Below are 27,854 nucleotides of genomic sequence, written 5' to 3' on the forward strand. Positions count from 1 at the left end.
GTGGCAGTTTTTTTTACCACTGTGGTGGTAATGGACCAACTACCTGCAGTGTTTGGGGGGTTATTATGAAAATTGAAATAAAAAAATGTAGTTTATTCGAGCAAAAAAGTCTTTATTTGAGCAATTCCGTCAAAGAAGCAACACAAAGCCTGTAAAGCATTCAAATACATATCAGTAAATATTAGAAACTTACATAATAGAAAAGTTAAATCTATAAAAAAAAAAACTTTCGTTTAATACTTCCACACAAAGACACGTGATTCCACATGAAGCCATACCGCTCTGTGCTTTGAGAGGGATGACACGAGGAGGAAAGAGACCATCGATCTATTTTCTGATATCTTCATGTTTTCTACTTGTTGTAAAAGGTATGAAAAGTGAATTTAATCTTCCACAAGGGCAAGACATTTAAGCTATGTTTGAAATTGCGCTGCCAAAGAGAGCGAAACTAAAAATCAAATAAACTTGACGCGCCGTACATGTCTAATAACAAGCAAAAACTGTGTTGAAATGAATCTGACGTGCAAGTAAAAATGTAGGCTATCTGTCCTACAACGTTTTTCTACTTTACCACAGTAAAGAATGTGAATGTAATAGGCCTAAATAAAAGCGAACCAAGGAAGAAACATTTATAATCCCCTTCGAAAATCGAGACCTAAGTGAAGATTTTGGGAAAAAAACAAGGTATTACATGCAGGGATGAGTCACCATTTTTGGATATTCGATTAGTTTATTTAATTATAGAATTATAGTATATCGAATAGGTTGTGTAATTATTCTCTAAAATAAAATCTCCATGTTTTTGGTGCTAATGCAGTGGTGACGCGTTCATATAATTACGTTCTGTAATAAGGTCCTGTGTCCTGAATGTTCAAGGACAAAGTTTTTGCACTAGCCTCCAGTAAATGTGTAGAAGATGTTCACAGATTTAATGTGACATTTGAAGTGAGTTAAGCAGTCTTATTTTTTGTAATGTCTTTGAATAATATGGGGGACATGAATCGCAATATATCGCAGAATCGAATCACAATACTTGCTGTATCGCAATGTTAGGAAGCGCAATAATATTGAATTGTGGCCCAAATAATGCAATACTATCGAATCATCAAATTTTTGCCAATTTCCTAACCTACAGGGATGGTATTACCCCATAATACATTACATTCAAATCATTAAAACATTTCAATACATTCCTGTAGCTTAGATTTCCAGGGAATGGATAATTTAATTTAAACTTAATACAATGTAAGTTGCTTTGGATAAAAGTGACTTCCAAATGCATGCATGTAAATGTAATGTAATGTAAAAATATATATATATATATATATTGGTTTACCTGATTCTGCATTCGACAAAATAGACAGCTAATGCTGAAGAGTCGTCTGTTAGCAGTTGTAACTGGATGATGATTCTGCCCTTCATTGTCAGCATCCATGTTTTTGCTTTGAGAACAGACTCTCCTGAAACAGACAAAGTCACAGCAGCCTTTTAGTGTTATAGTTTACAGAAAAAAATTAAAATACAATAACAGAACTTATTACTAACAACGATAACATGTGGGGTGAAGATGAGGTAAGATATAATGTTGTATTGTGTTTATAGTTTTTAATCAATTAAACAACATTAAAAATATTAGTTAGCAAAACTTTGCTATATTGATAATGGTATATTGCTAACCCTTTCCTCCTCCTCCTCCTCTTCCTCCTCCAACGTCAACCCGTTCTGTGTATTAGTGGAGAGCGTCAGCAGTGATGTACAGTCCGGAGGGAATGGCCGCTGCAAATTCAAAATAAAGAACAGAAAAGAACATGTTTGCCTGCTTAACTAATGCATACTTCAGCTAATTTAGTTGATGTCATCTTACTCACCTGTAGATGTTATCACCATTACGAAGGCAATCACAAAAAAGACTCCAAAATACACCTCCGACATTTCAGACGACATAATTCAGACCACAAACTTGAAAATAAAACAAAAGATGAAATTAACAATGGTGTTGGATAAAGGGTTAGTTTACTCAAAATTGTAAATTCTGTCACCATTTACTCACCCTCAACTTGTTCATAACTTCCATTGAATTATTTAATGTGCTGTATACAAAAGAAGATATTTTAAAGAACATGAGCAACCAAACAGTTACTGGTCCCCATTGACATCCAAAGTATTTTTTCTATTATCGAAGTTCATGCGGACCAGCCACTATTTACTAACATTATTCAAAATATCTTATTTTATGTTCAGACGAAAGAACTTCATGCAGGTTTAGAACACGTTGTGGGCGAGTAAATGATGACATACATAATTTTCTGTTTAAGGTCTCTGCTACTACGTTATACCTTTAACTTAGTTTTACTCAGTATTTACGTTGTACATCTGCCAAAAAGTTGTGAAAGAGGAGACAGAACATACCAAAGTTATTATGCTTCTCTGTTTAATAAGTTTACTTCGGCTAATTTAGGTGAAGTTGACCATAACGTTACATACCAGTTGATGTTATCACAATGAAAAGGCTCCAACACACTCCATCGTTGCAGATGGCATTATCCAGATCACAAACCTGAAAATAAATCATATAGGCCTACGTGAAAATATTGTTTAAAACCCGCACTTTAACAAGGGTTTCGTCTATCTCACTTTACCTCAGTATTTCACGTTGAGTTCGCTGTTAGCTCGGTTAACGTTACCGACGACTCCGCCCGCCTGATGAGCTAACTTGCGTTAAAGAGGCAGAGGAACACACAACCATTATTTTTTATAGTTTTAACTAAAGAATATTTCGGCTAATATAGGTGAACTTAACTTACTCACCAGTTAATATTATCACCGTGACAGCGACCCGGCCGACAGTCAGGAAAGAAGACAGTAATAAAGGCACCAAAAAACCATTCTGACGACAGTCAGGAAAAAAAGGCACTAAAACCATTCAGACGAAACCAAAACGATACATCATGTTAGGTTGCTGTTAACATAAGTAAAAACATTTGAAAATGTTTGTTTTACATAAAATAGAAATTATATACTAACCTTTTTGGTGAGTTACATGATCTTTTGTCCGTGCATTAACTGCCACTTCACCCCTCAAAAAAACACTTGAAAAGAAATCCCTCTTGCCATTGGTCAGTTTTTCGCGGGCAAGTTCACTACTGTAAATTGATTTACAGTAGTGAAGAATTACAGTAGTGACCCTATATTTTCCCATAATCCTTTGCTGTTTACAGTAACATACTGTATACATATTTTACAGTATCTTACTGTACATATTACAGTAAAATACTGTTCAAATTACAGAAATCCGTTACAGTGTAGTTTCAAATCGGTTCTTTGTTTTTCCACCGCCAAAGCACCAGCTCCGAACCAGTAAAACTGGTTCTTAAGTAGCACCAAATCATTGCAGGGTCTAGAACGGAGCCAAGAAAGAACCGCTTGCGTCAGGGGCTGGGGGCGGGGTTACCGTGGCCAACAAGATGAATAGAAACTTGTGACTGCCATTTTTAAAAAGCAGCTAGTCGAGCTAATAGCAGCTCGATTATAATATCCGTCTATGTAAGTTACGGCGAGCTGCACGAACGCGTTGGATTCCGATGTATTTTTGCAAACCCATGAGCATCCATAGTATTGCAACGTCCGTTATTGTTAATGGCTTGTTCGAGATGCATCGGAGCGGCAAGGACCGATCGGAGCTGCGGGAGTGTTTGGAGAGCATACGACTCCTTGTGCTTTTAGATCGCTATCGCAGTGCTTTGATATCATGCGGCGATCGATCTGCGAGAAGCCGATGCATCTCGAGAACAAGCCTGGCGTGTTTGTGTTTGGCGCTACCGCACTAGCGGTTGCTGGGCAACATGAGACGTATACAGTGACGTAAGATCTGGCACTGTTGTGGCTCTCTAGCCGGTGGAAAGGCAAACCGGTTCTTAGTAAGCTCGTCAGTCGAACCAACTCTGAACCAGCTTTGGCTCTGGCTCTGAACCAGCACCCGGTTCTTGTTGGTGGAAAAGGGGTATGAGATGACTTGGAACTGTGCATTTTCAGCAATGATTGAGATTACTTGGTTCTGGGCTCAACCAGAGATGAAGAGATGAAGATAACTTGGAACTGGATTGGACCAGTAGAGACTGTAGACCAGCAAACTCCTCTTCATCCAACTCATCCAACACCAATTCCGTCAAGCTCCAGCTTAGTTAACACACCTCGGCCAGGGGAGTGTGGGTGGGGCTCCGATTGATCCCCTCGAACTCCACTAATATGCCCTCCGTGAAAGACGCTGTTGCTGGCTCACACACCTGTCCAGACTCCGCTGTGGGCTCAGGCTCTGAGACTAAAATAGCCTCTGGTGAACGCTCAGGCTCTGGATTCGTGACGGGCTCCGGCTTCGAGTTTGTGATAAGCACTGGCTGTTCCACTCCGGGCATCACTGACGGCGGGCTGGGCTCTGGGTCCGGAGTGGGGCTTGCGATGTGCTCAGCAGTGAGGCAGACGTAAAACGTGAGTCACACTGCACCAGCACCCACTCCAGATACTCTGCGAAGCTTCTTCTTGGACCATCTACGGGCAGGCATGCCTTTGATTTTTCATCGAGGCCAGTATTATAGAGTTGGGGTAGTGGGTAAGGCATGACAGAGATGAGTGATTCTGAATGACAAATTATGATAATATTTATAAAACAGAGAGAGTGAAAACACTACACACAAAAAATATTAACGTTAAATGTTGATGTGGAAACCAGAAGTGAGAAAACTAGAACACAGGCAAAACAGTGACAAAGTGAACCACGACTACAAATTAAACAGAACAAGACAATGAAATGAAACAAGATATGACTGTAACAAGCAACGCCAAGGTCATGGGTTTAATTCCCGGGGAATGCAGGAACTGATAATATGTATATCTTGAATGCAATGGAAGTCGCTTTGGATAAGAGTGTCTGCCAAAAGAATAAAAGTTAAATCTAAATAAATTTAATCAAAATAATTTTTGATTAAACAAAGGCACTGAATGAATACAACGATTACACTTTATAGAACTTGCCATTTTAAACCATTTTTTTTTCCTTTTCATAATCTTGGACATCCTTATTTGTCCCCGACCCCTAAAGCAGAAGAAATTGTAATAGCAGTTCTGACTGTTTACGAAACACTCAGTCTGCTCAGTTTATTATGTCTTTTCCTTGATTATTTCTTGTACTTGATTATTATCATAAGTTTGATTTGCTGAGGTTCTTTATGTAAACAGTCATTACAAAGCATAATCAATAGCTATGAACACACACATAACAGATTTTTTGAGTCAAACATCTTGCGAGTCACAATGACTGATAGTCAAACACAAATGCCTGATTGTTATTGAATTATGAGTTGATTTATTTGGCCAAACAGGTGTTTGGATTGAGTGGATGTAACCTGTGCCATCTGTGAACTCCAGATTGTGAGCAGCCGTATCTTCTGATTGACTCATCACGCAGGGCTATATTTATCTCATCAGCCTCTGTTAATGTGCGTGTGAAAGAAGGAAGCTGTTTTTAGAACATGAAGTGGACGCATTAATCAATGTAGCAGAAACAAGAACTCGTTGACGCAATTGTTTGCATGTTTGATTATCATTGTATAACTTGCAAACACGCAAGTGTAGCAGAAGAACCACATTTACCACGACTCTAACCAGAAAAAGGTGGTCAGATGATTGGTGTTTGTTTCAAAATTAAATCAATTAAACCACAGATATGTATCAATTTAGTATATTCAGGCTATATTTCTCTCAAAACTGTATCATGTAATTGATACATATTGAAAAAGTTTATAATTGAATAAAAATGCATTTAATATAATTTGATAACCCTTTAAAATAAGGTTCCATTTGTTAAAAATTGTTCAAGTGCTGCAGCATTTATTAATTTATTTTATATTAATTAAAATTTGTACTAATACATTATTAAAATCCCAAGCTGTATCTGTTAATGTTATTTAATGCAATTAACAATGAATATATATATTTTAACTAATGTTAACAGGATTTATAAAACGTATTGCTCATTGTTAGTTAATGTTAGTTGCATTATGCATTAAATGACCTTAACTAATCAAAATAAAATGTTTTAAAAATTTTGAATATGGTTTTCATGAAGGGACAGTGAAAACATGATGTTATGTCACCTGCGCATTTATTTGTACATTTTTATTTATATATTTATGTTTTAAGGAATTTTGAGCGAAATATGCATGAAAGAGTTGACACGTGAATGAATCGACTGAAAACTCTATTAAAAGGTAGGGTAGGACATTTTTTTATAGAAACTTTTTGTTATTCTGGTTAAAACTCTCTTCACATCCTTATAGCAATCAATAAATGAATTGGTCTAAATATATAAAAAAAAATACATACATCATCTGTGGAAGACTCAGGGCCAAAAAATGTTCATCCAATCATTCCACCCGACCTGATGTCCTACCTGCCTGTCAGCATATGTAGTTCCATATGTCAGCGCAGACATCACACGTCATCAGCCCGTTCCGTAAGGCTATGCAGAGTTGTAGACAGTCACTGAGCGCCGAAACCAAACAGCAGACACCTTTTACAGTTCCTCCTGAACCAAAACAATGAGCTTATGCTGCGCTCACGCCATGTCATAACCGTAATTACGAGATGGAAACCTTTAACATTCTACCCGGTGCCGTTCATGTCCGCAGACTCAGATTTTTGTTTCTGTCTAAACACTATCAACGCCGAAATGAATCTGCAGCAGTCAGGTGGTAAAAGTAAGAGCTCTGTAAGTTGTTTATGTTTATTATTATTGTGGTGTTATGTGCTTTGAGACATGAGGTAATTTAACGTCGTCCCTGTGACGCTTTGCAGACTCTGCTGTGATCGTTCATGTATTTTGAAGGAGGTGTGGCTTTGGAGACGCTCTGAAAGGAGGGTGGGATCTCATGCTTTCAAAGTTTAGTTTAGTTTATTGATTTATCAAGCACATTTTAAATCAACAGATGCTGAAACCAAAGTGCTGTACAAGAATATATAAAATAGAATTAATACATATTTTCTTTAAAAAAAAAAAAAGGAAAAGTTTTTTGTTTCAAAGCTACCTTGCTATTGCTAGCTGCTCCGAAATCACCTACCCTACCTTTCAGTCTCTTCAGCTATAAAAGCTCTGAACATTACGTTTTTTGTTCTGTATATATAAACACAATTAATGCACATAGACAATAAGGGGAGTTTGTTCTGCACGTTTATATATGTTCAACATTTTCTCAGTGTTTAGTTTGAGCATGTCAGCATTGCTGGATTTCTAGTGTTTGATTGTGTTGCCTAATCACATTTCACATCAGTCTAATCTAAAGATGTCGCTGGAGGAATGTTATTTGCAACACAGTGTCCCTAGGGATGATGAAAAAGAGTCTTTGGATCACTATTGGACAGAAAACCGATGCTGATTGATCACTCCTCTTTCATATGCCCATGAGAGTATGCGAGCAGTCACTGGCACTGATGTGTGTGTTATAATGGCTTTCTATATGTAACATCAAATTGAACGGACTAGGGAAAACAGAAGCTTGCTTGATAGACTCTCTTTCAGCTCTGTGTTGTGATGTTTTGTCAGTGCACTTAATGGATTGTGTGTGTTTGTGTGTCGCAGGTGATTGACTGGATAGAGAACCATGGAGAGGCTTTCCTCAGCAAACACACAGGAGTGGGCAAATCTCTGCACAGAGCCAGAGCCCTCCAGAAACGCCATGATGACTTTGAGGAGGTGGCACAGGTGAGACAACAGCTGTCAGATTAATACAAAACCATTGGACTAATCCACATCAATCTTATTTAAGCCACTTGTTTTCAGATGGAATCATTCAGTTATAATATCCATCAAAAACAGACAATTAAAAAGTTTCTGCAATATCAGGTCTTAGTGCATTGCAGCACATCCAATAAACAGGGGCTTTATTAACATTTACAGTAATTTTTCAGGCTTAATTGGGGGTTTTCACGTTCCAGTGTGATGCAACACAAATCCTACCCTTGCACCGCCAGAATTATTCATTTTAGTATGAAGACTGGATGACTCCAGCTTATTATAGTCCAGTGGTTCAAACTGGGGTGTGTGAGGTAAGAGGGGGTACACGGACAAAAGTTTTGCCGTTTGTTTACTTCTACCCCACCTTAAAATAACATTAAAAGCGATTGTGTATTTCTAACAGGCAAAATGCCACCTCTAGTTTAAAAACAGGAAAATGGTAGTGCCATAAAATGTCAAATGACATCCAATCAAATTACCTCATCTTTTGTGGTCAAAACTGACAAGCAGCGTGACATGGGCGTAGAATACGCTTCCTCACACTTTTAATAAACATAAATTTGTCCCCCACACTTTTCTTGTGCTAGTGTGTTCACGTAGAGGTTTTCATCGGCCAATGTGAATAAAACTAGATTTAAATTCAAAGAGACAAGTCTATGTATGATCTGGCGTTTTATTCTTATCCAAAACGAGGCGATGTGAACATTAGGGAGTGTAATGTCTGTTTTATTCATACTGGAAGCCCTGGCGCAGAAAGTCCACAAGTGAGAATCATAGAAGTCATTACACTTGTGACTTTCCAGGAAATCCCTTATATGGACAAAGGCATCCAGCTAAAGCTGAAACATTTTGACTGATGAAACGTGAAGACGATAAACACACGATTACGATAAAATATATTTTCTGCTTTATTCTTTGGTAAAAAAAATAAAAAATAAAATGTTTTACATTTTATAAAATCCATGATGACTTGATGCACAAGTGTTTGTAGTAAATAAACCAATCATAAAGTTGTCATAAGGAAAATAAAGGAAAAAAAAATATTATAGAATACAAATTTGTGGTTTGTTTTATTTCAGCAAATGAGCTAATCAAAAGCAAAAGATAAAATAAATAAAAATGAAATAAAACCTATCAACTAGACAAAGGTCAGAATTACACTTGACATTTGAAATGATTCCTACGCCTGTCAGCGTGTGCATATGAGTCCGCTGGCTTAACAAATTGTGCTGCATTACTGTCGTTCTCGACAATATACCTCTGTAAAAGTGGGGATTTCACAATTAATGGCATTAAATTACCAGAGGTTTAGATGTTCAAAGTTTGAAGTCACCATTGTGGTGATCAGTGCTTGATTCAGTTGGGCTCTTGTCCATTGACCTTTTAACATTATCATATTTGATACTCACATTTTAACATGATTTATTGAAGATGTATTGATAAGGTTATAAGGTTAATTATCTCAAACAAAAACCTCTTTCTAAGATTCACGAACCTTGCAAACCTTGGAAAATGTACTCATTGTACCAACATGACTTTGTTTCCATAAAGCATCCAGAAGTTGCAGTTTCAGACTGCTCTTGCCATTTTGTGTGCAAATGGCCAGTGGCTATGCTGTACGAGGCTGAGACTGTAAAAATCGACTGTCACAATGTTTTAATGCCGAGCACTGTTGACAGTCATGGCTTGTTAGAACAAAAACTCAGACTAACATGGAAGAAATGTGATTTATCGCGTATCATGGTGAGCCTAGTTTGGTCCCAGTCTAACAGTACAATTAGAATCAGACGCTGACACATGTAGGACTGAGACTTGTGTGTCCCTAGCACACATCTGCTGTGTCTTCCTGCCATGCAAACAAAAACCATTCTATCAGGAGCATTTCCCACACCGCACAAATCTCAAACAGACCCGACTAGCCACAAGGAGACAATCCTCTGGATAATTACAGGAAGATTTTTTTTTTGGTGTCTGTCCCTTTAGAGACATTTAATCAAATGATATAATAAAGATGTCAACAAATGCAGTGGTGGTTGCACAGCAAACACAAACGCTTCAGAGAACGGGCTAATGGAAATGTTTTCAGGCCTCTGGAGCTCCATCAAATGAGCTTCACAGATGGTTTCCTTTACTGTATGGGCAATGAGTTCAGATATGTTCATAAAGCAGTTTCCAAATGCCCCCAGTGTTGTAACTCATCCTAAATATTCATAATTAGCAACTTGAGGTTAAAAAAATGGTTAGGTAGAAGTGTGAAAATTCACAGTCAATTTGTGTTTTTTTGGAATCGCCATATGTGTCTTTTCAGGCTGTTGTTTCTACATTGCACGCAAAACAAAGTCAAATAAACATGATTGAATGTTGATATTATTGGAAAACTGCCAGATTGGATGTGCCTCGCTCACACTGTATTATTGTAAAAACAGAGGACTTAACTACTGCACTGTATACATTGATATTCTCCTTATGAATGGATATTACAGCAATATAATGGAATGCAGATACAATACATTAGGGGCATTCTTTTGTATATCTTTATATTAGTCACGCTTTGTAGCACTAAAAACAGCCATAATGCAGTGTTTAATGATTGTTTTACACCTCTCGCTAAACCAAAAAAAAAAAAAAAAAAGCCAGATTTTCTAAACAGGGTAAATTAGCACAATCCCATAAAAGCACAGATGGGAGTGGAAAGTTATGCGCATGATCTACTGATGACGTGCAAATCAAAGAACACAGACGCAGCCGGATCGTTTCCATAATGACCAACGCAATCTACCAAGAGCAGTGCAAATTAGCGTCTGGTTTAAGACAAGCTTTTTTGGGGCGGTAAATAATGGTTCAAATAACAGTAAATTGACGAGCGCAAACCTTAGTAGATCAGTTTGCATGATTCATTTAAATACTTTCCTCCCATAAATTTTGTGTCTGAAAGGGAAACTCCTACAAATGCATATGCAACAAGTTCAGCTGCAAAAACAACTGAGTCCACGCCTTTTCAGCGCTTATTTTTCTTACTCTTTAGTAAGTCCTGACAGTAGTTTTTTAACACCAAAAGAGAGTTTGCTGATGCAAGCTGTTAGTAAATCTGGCCCTAAGACTTCTGTATGTAAATAACGTCTGTTATAACTGGATAACTTCTGTGGGAACATTTGGGTTCAGCATTTGGGTTCCCAAAGTCAACATTTTTTACATGGTGACATTGATTTTTAGCCTTTCATGACAGACTTATGAGCTCTGACATAAAGTGGGGATGTACTGTACACTACTACAAAAGTTATCTGTTTTAAATAAAAGCTGCTCTTTTTAACTGTCAATTCATCAAAGAATCCTGAAAAAAATGATCATGGTTTCTACAAAAATATGAAGCAGCTGAACTGGTTTCAGCTGTGATAATAAATGTTGGGGGTAACGCTTTACAATTAACGTGAGTTAAAATAGAAGTCATTTTAAATTGCAATAATATTTTTCAATATTATTGTATTTTTAAACCAATAAATGCGGCCTTTTAGCATTAGAGACTTTTTTTAGAAATATTGAAAAATTCTCACTGACTTCAAACCTTTGAACTGCATGTACGCTTCTTGAAATTGTAAGCCATGTTGGAATAATCTAGAATAGAAATTCTCATATCATGGACCTGCAGGCAGTAAGCAAGCAACCTAGCAAGCAACCTAGCAACCACCTAGCAACGCCTTAGCAATCACTCACAACACCCCAGCAGCATGACAATGAGTATTGCAGGAGAGAGCTGCTAAATGCTGTCGTGTACAAACTAGACACATTTGAATTAAATGCACACTTTTTGTCATCTTAAATAGGATCAAGTCTTGCTGAACTGATATTTGTGAAGCAAAGTGATGTTAAATACATTGCGCAGTATTAATCTGACAGCACAAAGACGAGACAAAGATCACTGTACACTAAGCCCTGCCTCTATCCACATAATTCCCTTGAGATGAATAATCCATAATAGTCCGGATGACAGATCATGAGTCTCAGTGTCATGAGAAGGGCCCGAGACAATCTGACTCCGTCTAAATAAGCGTAAGGGATTTGTTTTGGCTCAGCCATTATTGGTATCCAGTGAGACATATGCAGCTTTTTGTTATTCTGAGTCTGACATCTGCTTATCAGACATATGATATCCAAGAACAGACTGATGAAGATGAAGAGATGAGACACAAACACCTCTAGACACTTTCAGGCCACATTCTGATGAAGTGATGGCTTTTTGTGTCATTTGTCTTATGTATGTATGTGTGTGTGTGTATGATCAAATCAGGAATGCAGGATATATGATGGATTTTTAGTGCTGCTAACTTTAAACAAATCCCTAATACATTTTACAGCAGCAATATATCCCTCAGTGTGGTGAAAACAGTCAGCTAGTTCTCATGCGTTCTACTGTAATAACGTTAGACAAGTTTATGGATTACTTTATGCACAGAAATCGAAGAAAATAAACAGAACAGAGAAAATAAAGATTCACTTCAATCAAAGAAGTCACAGAAAGAAGATGATACTGATATTACAGGATTGCAGGTACAGTAATATTAACTGAATATTTACCGGGAATACTGTAGCTAAGATCCTGATCTCAAAGTGCATGTTAACATTTTTATTTGTATCTTAACAAAACATCTGTTAGATTTGGAGTATCGTCACGGATTCAACCAACACGCCATCAGCACCAGGAGAGGTTATTTGATTGAAAATATACATTAAACACAGTAATAATGTGAAATAGTATTATAATTTAAAATGACTGTTTTCCATTTGAAAATATTTAAAGTGTAAGATATTTCTGTGATGCAAAGCTGAATTTTCAGCATCATTTCTCCAGTCTTCTGAATTCAGAAAATTCAGATTTGCCATCAATAAACTATAATATATCAAAATAGTTATAAATTGTAATAATATTTCACAATATCACTGTTACATATTATTACTATTTGTGATCAAATAAATGCAGCCGTATTGATCACAAGAGACTTAATTTTGAAAATATATATTTGTGAAAATCTTAATTATCTTAATTAACTTTTGACCCGTAGTGTATCTAAATATTCATTCCACTTCATTGTAAGATGTCATTATAGAAAAAAGGGAAAATCTGGAAATTTCACTTCAGATTTATTTTTTACTGTAGATCCACTATAACATGCAACTCTTTACAATAACCGTCATTTATAACTCATTAGCAAATGTTAAATAATGTAAAACATAAGTAATTCATCCAAACATGAATGTATATGAAATTATACATTTTTCTTGAAATTTTTTATGCTTCTTGACACTCCACTGACTAACCATCTGAGTGTACATTAGTTGATTAATGAATGATCATTAATGATCTGGTTTGCAGTCAAAACAAAGACAAAAACAATCTTTTTGAATAACCAATTTCAAAGAGCCTTTCAATAAAATAAAATAAAATAAAATAAGCAATTTAGTATGAACAATTTAAAATATTACCTAGCAAGAATTTACAATGTCAAGTTTGGAGAGTTGGGTTAAACTAACAGACTGCTGAGCACGCTCACTTTGACCACTGATCACCCATAATCCCTTGCACTTGAATAATTTGTGTTTTTTGTTTAAAGAATGGGGACTTATTAGCAGCTAGCTAACTTGCAGCTAGTTGATATTTTAAAAAGTTATGTTCTGTTTCAAGTCACCATTATGATTGGTACACACTGCATGATTTTGCCCCTGATTTTCCCTTTACATCAAGATTTGTGGAAATCACAGACATATGCCCAACATCGCAGCATTAGATTTGACTGGAAATTACACCGGCAATGACCAACAGCCAATGAGAGAGCAAGATACAAGGAAAAGTTCAGGGGGAGGAGTCATAGATAAAACATCAATAAGCATGACTTCTGCAAGCAACCATTTTCTCCTTCAAATTCAACCTTTTTTTCTTTTTCTTTTTTTTTTTTTCACTGCAAATCTCGTAAGCTTCTTCTGGTTCTTTCTGATTTTCTAAAGTGCTTTTATATAAGAACTCCTAGTGATAAGAAAACAGGCCCTGGTCTGTTTAACAATGTCTCAGATTGTTAAGAGAAATGGCTGAGCAGCTTATAGATGGAAAAGATGAAAATAGTCAAATAAAGATTCTTCCCTTTATAGCTCATTGTTACTCTCCTGTAAAAACTGTGACCGTAAAAACACATGTGTGTTTTGCTGGACTGCTGTGTGTTTGGTGTTCACCATTGAGCCCGTAGACAGCTTCCTGTCTCAGGGCTTTGTAATGTCCTAACTGTGTGTTTAATGAAGGATTGAAGCCCTCTGGAGCTGTAAATGTGTTCTTGTTCTCCAGTCACAGCAGGTGAATACACATGTAATTATCTCATGTTAATTAGCCGGCCTCTCGTTAAAGCATCTTACCTTATGTCTGACAGTGAGGAACAGTGTGGACTGGGGGGAAATGCTCTTGTCTCAGCAGCCAGTGGGCCACTATTCCTCTGTTTTTGGCTATGTTAGGGCCACAAGGTGATAATCCGTGATAACTGCTGCTTCTGACGGGGTTCGTGCTGAGTGTAACGGGGTGATGCTTGCCAGGCTGGGATAACCGGCTGCATTCATTCTTCCGATGGATATGCGATTTTACATGTGAGGAAAATGTTTTATCACCATAAGAGTAATGAATCATTCATTTAGTTGATTGTCTTTTGAGGTAGCTTGTGCAGTGTGCTCTGGCATTTCTGTTGGGATATTGTCTATTTCATTTCCTTATTTTTTATGCCAGAAGGCTTAAAACAGGACATATCTTGCCAAAAGTATTGGGGCACCCCTCCAAGTATTGAATTCAGGTGTTCCAATCACTTCCATGGCCACAGTTGTATAAAATCAAGCACCTAGGCATGCAGACTGCTTCTACAAACATTTGTTAAAGAATGGGTCGCTCTCAGGAGCTCAGTGAATTCAAGCGTTGTACCTTGATGGGTCCATTCGTGAAATTTCCTCACTACTAAATATTCCACGGTCAACTGTTAGTGGTATTATAACAAAGTGGAAGCAATTGGGAACAACAGGCCACGTAAAATCACAGAGCGGGTCAGCGCATGCACCCACTTTCTGCAGAGTCAATAGCTACAGACCTCCAAACTTCATGTGGCCTTCAGATTAGCTCAAGAACAGTGCGTAGAGCTTCGTGGAATGGGTTTCCATGGCTGAGCAGCTGCATTCAAGTCTTACATCACCAAGTGCAATGCAAAGCGTCCGATGTAAAGCACACCGCCACTGGACTCTAGAAGTTCTCTGGAGTGACGAATCACGCTTCTCTGTCTGGCAATCTGATGAACGAGTCTGGGTTTGGCGGTTGCCAGGAGAACGGTACTTGCCTGACTGCATTGTGCCAAGTGTAAAGTTTGGTGGAGGGAGGATTGTTGTGTGGGGTTGTTTTTCAGGGATTTGGCTTGGCCCCTTAGTTCCAGTGAAAGGAACTCCTAATGCTTCAGTATAGCAAGACATTTTGGACAATTTCATGCTCCCAACTTTGTGGGAACAGTTTGAGGATGGCCCCTTCCTGTTCCAACATGACTGCGCACCAGTGCACAAAGCAAGGTCCATAAAGACATGGATTGAGTGAGTTTGGTGTGGAGGAACTTGACTGGCCTGCACAGAGTCCTGACCTCAACCCGATGAATTAGAGCGGAGACTGCGAGCCAGGCCTTCTCGTCCAACATCAGTGCCTGACCTCACAAATGCGCTTCTAGAAGAATGGTCCAAAACTCCCATAAACACCTAAACCTTGTGGAAAGTTGTCCCAGAAGAGGGTTTATAGCTGCAAAGGGTGGGCCAACTCCATATTAAACCCTACGGATTAAGAATGGGATGTCATTAAAGTTCATGTGCATGTAAGGCAGACGTCCCAAAACTTTTGGCAATATAGTGTATATGTGTATGAATTAGTTGGTCGGACCAGTTACGATCCCCAAATGATCTGTATTCGGATAAAACCGATTATGCAAACAAGAAACTGTACTTCTAACCACAGGTCCAGAGCCCTTGCTCCAACCACACAACTTTGCGATGCTGTTTGCGTTTGTCTTGAACGATGCTGATAACGACGTAAGTTGCGTAACCGTAGTTGGTTAATAATGCTTTCGGGAAACACACCCCAGGATGATGACCCTAACTTTGCTACATTTACTATGTTATTGAACATAATTTAATCAACAATGAACTGACTTGAGCAGAATAATGATGCTATTGTCTTCTGTAGGGCTGCCTTACAGATAATTTATGTATTTTACAACAGTAAGATGGTTATTTTCTTGTTTATTAACGCAAAACTGCTTTGAAACAATCTATATTGTATACAGTGCGATATAAATAAATACATTTGTCAATATCTGGATCTCAACCTTCATTTGAAATGCGCATTGATTGAGCTTTGCCATGTTTTCTTGTTTTCTCTGCCCCGGATCAGAACACTTACACTAATGCAGATAAACTCCTGGAAGCAGCGGAGCAGTTGGCCCAGACGGGCGAGTGTGACCCTGAGGAGATCTATAAGGCAGCGCGACACCTGGAGGTCAGGATCCAGGACTTCGTGAGGAGAGTGGAGCAGAGAAAACTACTGCTGGACATGTCCGTCTCCTTCCACACACACACTAAAGAGGTAAGACTGCTCACTCACACACACACCAGGTGGACTGCCGAGGAATGCTGCGAGGTTTTGCTGAGCAGTGCCAGATGTGCTCGAAGAACATGCTGTTTACCTCTCCAGCTGCCAATCAGACACTTGTGTGAAAGCTAAATCCTTTTGCCATTACGTAACTCATTACATGTTTAAGGCCCATTTCTGCAGCAGTCAATAGCAGTGATTATTAGTGATTTATTACGCAGTAATGTGACATAACGCTACATCCATCACCTCATGCACCCTGCGTTTGAGAAGGACAGAGAGAGTAAATATGTTGGAGGGTTAAGTGGCACAATCCATCTTTCTGGGGCTGTTTGGTGCTGTGCTTGTCTCATGGAGCTTTACCATGAGCTATAGTTTTGTTGATGTATGGGGATTGTAAGAATGTGGTTTTCTCACGATTGCCTCTGATGTTCTGATCAGCTCTCTCTCTCTCTCTCTCTCTCTCTCTCTCTCTCTCTCTCTCTCTCTCTCTCTCTCTCTCTCTGGAGACTAAGATAAACACACATTTATTTCAAGATGAAAAACGACATACTTAATATTAGTTTTGTTGAAATGCTCACCAAGGCTATTTACCATCATTCGATAAAAAGTACATAAAAAAATATCATTGGTAATATTGGGTAAACATTATTACAATTTCAAATAAATGTTTTCTATTTTCATTAGGACTTTTCAACGATTAATCGCAATTAATCACATCCAAAATATAAGTTTGTGCTTACATAATATGTGTGTGCACTGTGTATAATTATTTTGTTTGTATAAATACACACACGCATGCTTCTATTTAAGAACAATGTGTTATTTATATATAAAATATTTATATTAATATATAATACAGGCATATATTTCTTAAATATATACATGCATGCGTGTGTATTTATATATACAAAATAATTATACACAGTACACACACATATCTTTGTCGGGTGGAGTGGCTGTAATCAAGCGCACAGCGACTGGGATACTAAGGAAGACTTTAATCCAGGAATAAACATGAAATAGTACAACCCCATACCACATAGAACTCAAATAATGCAAAACAAGGAACAGGGAGAAACAGAGGGCATAAATACACAGAGAACAGCTGGGGTAAATGAACTCAATGACAGTAACCATAGTAACTAACAGGACACAGCTGAACCAAATGAACTAATGAAGGAGGAGCGGCTAGAAACTGAACAATGAACACAGAGGAAGTCCAAACACAAACAGAAATTTGATTTTGGATGCGATTAATCGCAATTAATCGTTGCAAAGCCCTAATTTTAATATATTTTAAAATGCAATTTTTCCTGTGATAGCAAAGTTCTCTTCAGCAGTCCTTCATAAATCATTCTGATATGCTAATTTGGTGCTGAAGAAGCATTATCATTATCAGTCATGCTGCTTAATATTTTTGTGGAAACCATGACACAGTTTTTCTTTTTTAGGATTCTTTGGTGAATAGAAACATTCATGAACTGCAAAAAAATGTGTAACAATGGAAAGATCTTTCCTGTTACCTTATGCATACAAGTGTAATTGATATCAGAAATTCCAATCCGCATTCTAGCACGCTAATTTGGTGTTCAAGAAATATTTATTATGCTTGCTCTTTCATAATTTTATCATAGATTTAATGGAGTTCTATTTTATGTTTAATTTAAAGGATTAGTTCACTTTCAATTATTATTATTATTTTTTTTTTTTTGCTTATAGCTCACCCCGATGTCATCCAAGATATCCATGTCTTTCTTTCTTCATTCGAAAAGAAATTAAGGTTTTTGAGGAAAACATTCCAGGATCTTTCTACACAGAATGGACTTCAATTGCAACCAACTATACCAATGTTCAAAGAAGGTTCAAATGTCCGTCTCAATGCAGCTTCAAAGTCTCGACATGATCCCAGTCGAGAAATACGGGTCTTTTCTAGTGAAACGATCGGTCATTTTCAAAAAAAAATTTAAATTATATACTTTTTAACCACAAATGCCCGTCGTGTACCGTCTCTGAGATGTGCGACGCATTGCGTCATCACGTTGGAAAGGTCACGAGCCACGCGTCAAGTTATTTGCCTGTGTACTCCGGTTCAAAAAGGTAGGGAAGGGCGAAAAATGTCATCTCATTTTCTCCTCCAACTTCAAAATCGTCCTACATCTTTGTTTTAATTTATTATTATTGTTTTTATTTTATTTTTCGTGACCTTTCCAACGTGATGATGTAATATGTGGCACATCTCAGAGATGGTACAAGATGGGCATTTGTGGCTAAAAAGTATATGTAAGGAATAATTGACGACAGGCCGTTGAATTATTAGAAAAATAATGCACACCCGAGGTGGTAATGCGGTCACGACGCGAAGCGGAGTGGCCGTTCACCTCGGGTGTGCATTATTTTTCTAATAATTCAACGGCCTGAAGTCAATTATTCCGCTTATACTACAGTTACCACGCCTCGAAACATTGTTCAGATTATGTATTTCAAGATGTTTGTAAAGTTGTTGTCATTAAAACGCTCTTGTATGTAGGACTAATTTCTTACGCATCTAATCCACTGCCTCCGTTGCTAATTACAAAACTTCATTTTAGAGTTAGTAACGGAGGTTTGAGCCACTGATCGCAGACTAATGCTGGGACACACGACTAGCTGACACATTCTCTGACTGTTTTCATCGCAGCATATTTTAAAGTCCCCGTGAACCGGAAGTTGCAAACGACTTTTCTCCAGTGCTGTGACGTATTTCCCAGTGAAACGGAATATTGAACAGAGGGCAGGGTTTTACTCTAGCGCTCCTCCTCTCCATCTCTGCTCATAACAGACTAACGGTTTGAGGGGAGTGGTTAAGTGTTGCCCAAACCAATTCCTCAAACCTACGTCATCAGAGAAGGTCCTCCAATGCAGAGGGGAGGGGCATTTTCAGATTTTGATTAAAGATTACCATGGTAAAAACATTTTTTTTTTTATATTTTCTTGCACGGATTAATTGTTCACCACAAGACTAGTAATATGCGCTAACAAAGTAAATAGGGTCAATTTTGATTTCATGGGGACTTTAAACACCGACTTTGAACACAGACTGAACGCGCTGAACACGCGTTTGGGCATGATCAGTCATACGTATCAAATTACATTCATTACCGGCCTTAAAGTGTGTCCCCAGTTATTAATGCAGTTATTAGAGAGAGAGATGTTGCAATAATGAGACAGAAAAGCATGTGCGTCAATATTATTATTTATTTATTAATTCAATTCGTTATAATTAATTTGTTCATTCTTTTTTATATTATTGACAGATGACAGTAGACTAGCCAAATAAATGAAACACAAAGCCATTTTAACAAGTAGGCCTATCAATAATTATTTATTTGTTATATATTATCTGCAATAAAAATCCGTGCTGCAGGACTATCCATTTATTTAGCCTATATTCAGTTTAATTTTCTATTGATTACAGATAGCCTAGGACTATATACTTTATTTATTAAAATTAAACTGTTTTTTTCTTGTTATGAATCGTATCCTATTTTCCGTTATTACAGTTAACTACGCGAAGTGATATGGAACTGTAATGCGGTCAAGACCTGCCTGGAACTACTTTAGCTGTGCGTTTCCCTGAAAATAATGCACACCTCAGAACGTTCGTCAACCAATCAGATTCAAGCATTCAACAGCCCTGTAGTATAAATATATATATATATATATATATATATATATTTTTTTTTTTTTTTTTTTTTTTTTTTTTTTTTGAAAATTACTGATCATTTCGCTAGATAAGACCCGTATTTCTCGACTGGGATCATGTCGAGACTTTGAAGCTGCATTGAGACGGACATTTGAACCTTCTTTGAACACTGGAATAGTTGGTTGCAATTGAAGTCCAGAAAGATTCTGGAATGTTTTCCTCAAAAACCTTAATTTCTTTTCGACTGAAGAAAGAAAGACATGGATATCTTGGATGACATCAGGGTGAGTAAATTATCAGCAAAACCTTTTTTGAAAGTGAACTAATCCTTTAAGTATTGACGTATCAGATGTCCCTCCTCAAATTCCCTGAGGGAAAATAAAAAAAAAGACCAAAATGAGTATTATTGACATACAGCAGATATATTATGCGTATTATGTTTTTTTTTTTTTTTTTTTTTTTTAGTGTGTAATGTAGATGTTTGAGCATGAAAACGGTCTTCAAAGTTACAAAGCAGAAAGTTACTCCAAAGTGAGTTATTCTCTATATCAGTAAGAGCATTACTGACAGACTGGGAAGAGAAGAGCTGCAACAATGGAGAATATGGGGAAAATACTTTTTTTTTTTTTTTTTTTTTTTACATTCAGGCATGAAAATCTATTCTAGTAGAACCCAAAACAAAGATTTTGTAAAAGGGCATAATATGGCCTCTTTAGGACATCTAATTTTTTGATTTGTATTTCAAATGGAGTAGCATGTATATAGAAATAAATAAACAAAGTATTTGGTAGTACTTGCATTTTCAAGAATGTGTTATTAACATGTAATAAAACAAATAGCTGTAGTTCTGGTAAGTGATACATATGTAAGACTCAGAGTTACTCTTAACTGTGTGGATGTTTTGTTTGGTTGAATGTGTTACAGTACAGCACATTCAATTTCACACGTGTGTGTGTGTGTGTGTGTGTGTGTGTGTGTGTGTGTGTGTGTGTGTGTGTGTGTGTGTGTGTGTATGTGTTGAGGCTGAAAAGAGCTACATTATGTGAGCTGAGACTAACATCAGCGGTTCTTGGCAAAAGGAGGTTTTCCTGCAGGCCAAAGTTTTACAATGTTTCACAATTGCCTGGAGAGTTTCTGGAGCGTCCTACTGAAAGAGGCTTCTGCATCCAGAGGTCACCACACAAGCCCTTGAATGAGCTCAGGTTTAGCAGCACTCCAGAAACACTTCATTTCAGGCTGAACACACACGCACACATACTTAAGAATGAGGAGAATCTAGCCACTGTAAATGGTTTCGGCAGAGAACAAACTCAACAGGAAAAATATTCTCAATTCTACAGTTCAAACACTCACTCATACTTGAACAGTTGTATAATTTCCCTTGATAGCACACAGGCGAATCTGGAATACTTAAAATTGTTTGCTCATCTGCAGTCTGTAAACAAATTACTACAACAGACCATGAATAACCTCAAAACATCGATTCTTTCCGCAGCAATATTACGGACGGGTTAAATAGCACTGTCGTAATATTTGTCTATAACTGTCAGGTTTATCGTTCTGTTTTGTTTCGTTTGTTTGGTTGGATTAAAACGAACCCTGGTGCTATTGTGCTCTTAGTGCGCTTCATTCAAATAAGTGTGAACACTGCCACCTGAACCCTGGTGTGCACCAAACAAGCGGACCGAGACCGATAAATAGATGGGTTCCAAACTAACTCTAGTGCAGTTCCACTGAAAAATGAACCAACACGGACCAAAGACATGTAAACGAACCAAAAACAGGACATTATGTCACAAGATGCGACCCTAAAAAGGACAGGCTGTCCTTCTCGTCATAGTCGTGATGTTGCCCCTCACAGTTCAGTACAGGCATCAGAACCGCGTCTCCTCACAGCAGATCTTCAGTTGTGTGTGTGACGGAGGGATTCCTGCCAGTGTTTTGACTCTTTCACATATTATAAGCTCTTCACGAGTTCTCAGCTGGTCAAAATAGCATCATAGCTACGCACATACAACAAGCTCATTTAGCGTTCCGTTGCGAAATATACATAATAAAAGCCAACAATTTTGGTTTTATAATATATGTGAACGCTAAGCGGACCAGGATTAAATGTTGTTTTTTTGGTCTGGACGAAACAAACCGAGTGAACTGAACTACAAGTGTGAACACACCCTAAGAGAGCCATGTCATGTTGACTATGTCTGAAGTAAATGTAAAGAAATAAATGCTCTCTTGAAGAGGCACGTAGGCCGCGTTTGTTTCCGTAAGGAATATCTGTATGTTTGCGGTGTGGTTTGGGTTAATGCATCCATTCTGTTTAGCTTTTCCCTAATGTGGGTGATTTCCTGTATTGTAAAACTTGTCATATGTGTTGCTGTTCAGAGCTCTTGTGTGTGATTAATATGAGTAATATTCCTGAGTGTGTCTAAACCCCTGCTAAGGGAATCATCTATCATGAATATCACATCCTCCTGTAGAGCTCCTCTACGCCTGCAACATGTTCGAGTTAAACCACACCAGCCTCCTCACTGTAGATTGGGAAACGCCTTATTTATGTCTCTCACTTGCATCTGGCAGAGTTAGGGTTCCCACGGTCATGGAAAACCTGGAAATGTCAGGGATTCATTATAAATTCTTAAAAAGTCATGGGAATTCCTATAGCATTTTTTTTTTCTGGTCTTGATCAGTTATGATCAACAAATTGCTCTGTGATTGTTTTAGTTTTTTCTCGAAAACCCTTATCAAATAATCACAAAGGTCATAGCAAATCATCGTTCAAAAGGTGGAAACACTGCAAGGTCTTACAAAGAGGGATTTATGTTTATCAAACATGCCTGTGTGACTGATATTCTCTGATCTTGTTAATCCATCAGCAAGATTGGCTCCATGAATTGTTTCTCACAAGTTATGAACAGAATTAATTATTTTCCTTCTCACAGAACAGTGAGGATGCATTAACAGAGATGTTTTAATGCTGCACAAATATGACATAAGTTTATTTGCGGAGGAACAGCAAATGTAGGACAAACCGAATCAGTTGTTTTTCATTTTCTTGCACAGATGGCAAGGCAAGGCAAGGTAAGTTTATTTATATAGCACATTTCATACACTATGGCAATTCAAAGTGCTTTACATATATATAAAAATAATCACAAAATAAAAGTAAGGAAAATTAAAGCAGTCATTCAAAATGCTTTACATAGAAAGGAATTAAAATATCACACTATGGCAATTCAAGCCCCTGCCCCTTTTATGACTTTTATGACTTTTATGTATTGTGCCCCCCCTCTGATAATTGTAAATAATAATAATTATTTATCATATATCACAGTCAGTGCATTAACTAATGTTAACAAAATACAACTTTTGATTTTAATAATGTTTCAGTAAATGCTGAAACTAATATTAGCTCAGATTAATAAATGATGTATAGTGCAGGTCATTATTAGTTAATGTTAAAAAATGTAACTAATGAAACCTTATTGGAAAGTGTTACTGATTTCATGATAGCTAACACTTAAATGCATATACATAAAATGTACAACATCAACAAAACTAAACATGAATTCCTCATAATTACCTTCTTGATTCTCACTGTTTTTGGTAAAGTTAATAATATTTAGTAATATTATCATCATTTCTCTATTATTGTTTGATGTGTTATGCATTCTAATTGTATCAACATCTTTTCATAGAATGCAAAGGAAATAAAGGATAAAAAGAAAAAACAAACAAACAAGGAATTCTTCTTTTCTTTTCTTTTTTTTTTTTTTTGTGCCCGTTTTGGTCCTTCCACCCCTGCCCCTGAGGAGGTCTGTGCACGCCACTGCCTTGGGTTCACTACCCTATCAGTCCGCACCCCAAAATAACATTTGTTCGGAAGCTCTAGGAATGGAGTCGATCCAGTCCGCTCCTCACAGAACCTCGAGTTTAATTGACACAACAAACTCACTACTCCACCACAGGCCCAGGTCATCAGCTTGGTTTCATCTCTCAGTTTCTCCAATTAAGCAATTTATGTTTGTCTCTTACCCAGTTTTCAGTGACATTTCAGTTTAGAATCAAAAGGACAGAGATAAAATACAGTGTAATCAGTCGGACGTACAGTGGCACAGTCCTCATTCAGTAAATTCACAGCTAAATAGATGTGTTTTGAGTCTGGATTTGAATGTGACTACTGTAGGAGCACATCTGATCTCTTCTGGAAGCTGGTTCCAGCATAATAGCTAAAAGCGGACTCGCCGTGCTTAGAGTGAACCCTTGGTATTTCTAGCTGATGTGATCCTAATGATCTGAGTGATCTGTTGGGTTTATATTCAGTGAGCATATCTGTAATGTATTGAGGTCCTAGGCCATTGAGTAATAATACTTTAAAATCAATCCTAAATGTAACTGGGAGCCAGTGTAAAGACCTGAGGACTGGTGTGATGTGTTCATATGTTCTGATACTGCTCAGCGTTCTGTTTGAGCTGCAACTGTCTTATTGACTTTTTGGGAAGGCCAGTGAGGAGTCCATTACAGTAATCCACCCTGCTGGTGATGAAAGCATGCACAAGTTTCTCTAAGTCTTGACTGGAAACAAAGCATCTAATTCTTGCAATATTGTTGAAATGATAGTATGCTGATGATTTAGTTATTGCTTTGACATGACCACTGAAACTGAGGTCTGACTCCAGAATCACACCGAGATTCCTGACTTGATGTTTAGTTGTTTGACCCCTAGAGTGAAGGTATGCGTTCACCTTGAGAACTTCATCTTTGTTTCCAAACGCAATGACTTCAGTTTTGCCTTTGTTTAACTGAAGAAAGTTTTGACACATCCAACTGTTGACTTCATCGATGCATTGGCACAGGGAGTCAATGGGGCTGTAATCATTAGGCGATAGGGCTAAGTAGAGCTGTGTGTCGTCTGCATACAGTAGCTGTGGTAAGCAATTTGGTTCTTTCTCATTATTTGGCTCATTGGGAGCATGTACAGGTTGAACAGGAGTGGTGCAAGAATTGAGCCTTGAGGGACTCCGCATGTCATGGGCGTCCACTCAGACTTATGGTCACCTATACTCACATAATAACCTCTCCCATCTAAGTATGACCTGAACCATTTTAGGACTATCCCAGAAAGCCCCACCCAGTTTTCCAGCCTGTCAAGAAGTATGTTGTGATCGACAGTGTCAAATGCAGCAATGAGGTTGAGTAGTACTAGCACTGATAATGTGCCTGTATCAGTATTTAAAGGAGAACTCGGCAACTCTAGCGAACTCTAGTCACTTCTTCGCTGATTTTCCCTTTTGTTGTCGCATGTTTTCCACACGAGCTCCCCCTACAGCTGTGGGGGGGCGTATATGTCACAACACGGTCGTAAAAAACTCACTTGCGGCGGCCTCCTCCCCCTCTCTACCGCTGCTCATGTGCGTTTGTTTTGATCGGAGCAAGCCAACTGAATCGTGTGGAGCTTTGTCTACCGAGGTGGGTAATCTGGTAATACATCATACATGCGTGTGTGTTTATGTTGAATTGCCGTAAAGCGATTCGTGTTTCGCGCTCGTTCTCGTTCTCGTTCCCGCTTCTCACGAGACTTCCAATTTCTATTTTGCCGGGACGCTAGTCCCCAAGTTGCAAGGTTGGTTTTCCGCCTGGGAACGCTGGGGGGAGCGGGGAAAGTCACCAGTATCACCAGAACAGGTTGTTTAACCATCCAAATGATTTCTAGACAGTTTTATTAAGTTAAAAAAGTTACCAAGTTCTCCTTTAAGCGAATATCGTTTATTATCTTTATGAGCGCTGTCTCTGTGATGATGTGGTCAGAGACCAGATTGAAAATTGTCAAAGTATCCATTCGAGATTAAGAATTTGTTCAGTTGATTGAAGACAAATGATCTTGCCTATGAAAGGAAGATTTGAGATTGGTCTGTAATTGCTCAATATGTTACTATTCAGATTGCTCTTTTTCAGGAGGGGCTTGATAAGTGCAGTTGTAAGGGACTTTGGAAAAGTCCCATAGAGAAGTGAGGAATTTACCACTTCTAGGAGATCTGCTTCTAAGCAGTTTAACACACCTTGTGTCAAGGGCGCAGGTTGAAGTTTTAAGGTGCTGTACTGTTTCTTTCAAAATTTTACACCTAGTTTCTTTAAAATCAGACATGGTAACTTTCTGCGGTGTCTGGTTGTAAACAAGACACACACAAATCGCCATGACAACAGCTAACAACGTTTTAACAGTTCTTTCAAATAACTCTGTTCTGCTCATATCTAATGCTGTATGTGTTTTATGATTTTTTGGACATATCTGTTTATTTATGTATGTATTTATTGCAATTCTATACAGGGAAAATTAGTAGTCTTGGAGACACTATTTAGACTTTTTTAGATTTTTTTGTCGCTTATTATTGCATTGTGGCTGCCAAGTTGATAATTTACAATATTCCTGAAATGCACCTTGTTTATTTCATTTCATTGCAATTCTTAATAATTACTTCACGACCGCTAAAAAAGTATGTTGTATGAGTATGTAGTATAAATGTAATCAGGACATACTATATTTGCCATGTTGTCATTATCATGTGACCTACCAGTGTCAGTTGCGTCGTCACCTCCATTCATAAATCCTTTCCCGTGGCCTCATGGGATAGTAAAGTGTCCATTGTATGCACACTTCAGAATCTCGCCAGAAGTGAATTCTGTGAATTCAGACTTTCTTCTTTTGTTACATACTGTTTTTTATTACTATATACAGTAGTCGGGAAGTAGAAAATAGTAGATAATCTGGGGAATTGTGGCATACTCTTTTCAAAATACTATGCTTTGGGACACACTTACTGTAATCTCAGCTACTATTTAGGATGGATAGGATGGACATTGGGACGCAGGATAAGGATGTGTGAATGCATGACATAATAAGAGACATGGAAACAAAAATAAGACGTTACAATACGCTACCTGTCAAAAGTCTCCTATGCTCACCAAGGCTGCATTTATTTGATTAAATTACGATAAAAACAGCAATATTGTGGAATATTAATATCATACATTATTATATTAACTTTTACTCGGCAAGGATGCATTAAATTGATCAAATTTATGTTACAAAACAATTCAGTTTCTAATAAATACTGTTCTTTTCAACTTTAATTAATCGTCATGAAAGAAAATGCAAATTACATTTTGAAAAACTATTAAAACCGCAAACATTTTATTTTAGATTGTAATAATATTTCACAATATTACTATTTTTACTACTGTTTTAATCAAATAAATGCAACCTTGGTGAGCATAAGAGACTTCTTTCAAAAACATTCAAAAACTTTTACGGTAATGCAATGTAATTGTTTCTGTGGATTTTATGTAATACGATTATAAACGTAAGATTCAGTCCCTCTTGAGAAACCTGATGATAAATGTCCTTTTGGTGTCCAAACCGGCACTGACCTTTAAACTCTACACCACACAGCACTCCAGTGTTTGGGGGATCATTTACTTCTAAGTTTTAATGAACCGTCTGAATCATTTCTATACTGTTTAATCTTTTACACTGAAATGTTAAAAATGGAAACAGCTTGAGAAATGAGAGCGAGAGCACACATTTCTGGCTGCTTTCTAATATTGGATTCAGGGCAGATTATTGTTAGATGAGAGTTATAATCTGTGCAGACAGGTCACTCCATCTCTGAGTCTGTAGAAAAGTTTAGAAACTTTTTTTAGGTCTTTACAGGAATAAGTGTGTTACTGTGCTTGTATATGGG

General features: G+C 37.6%; 1 protein-coding gene across 5 annotated transcripts in view; it reads left to right on the forward strand.

The window, feature by feature from the left end:
• The window catches only part of kalrna (kalirin RhoGEF kinase a), a gene marked incomplete at its 5' end in the record, with an annotated part of 258,906 nt that overhangs the window by 131,427 nt on the left and 99,625 nt on the right, over positions 1–27,854 (forward strand). For all 5 annotated transcript variants that reach the window (XM_081368578.1, XM_081368579.1, XM_081368581.1 and 2 more), the window contains 2 exons: positions 7,631–7,753; positions 16,230–16,421. In XM_081368578.1, the coding sequence (XP_081224704.1) occupies positions 7,631–7,753; positions 16,230–16,421 (315 nt within the window). The remainder of the gene's footprint in view (positions 1–7,630; positions 7,754–16,229; positions 16,422–27,854) is intronic.

This window comes from Scardinius erythrophthalmus (assembly GCF_964197995.2).
Source record: "Scardinius erythrophthalmus genome assembly, chromosome: 6".
NCBI classification, from domain to species: domain Eukaryota; kingdom Metazoa; phylum Chordata; class Actinopteri; order Cypriniformes; family Leuciscidae; genus Scardinius; species Scardinius erythrophthalmus.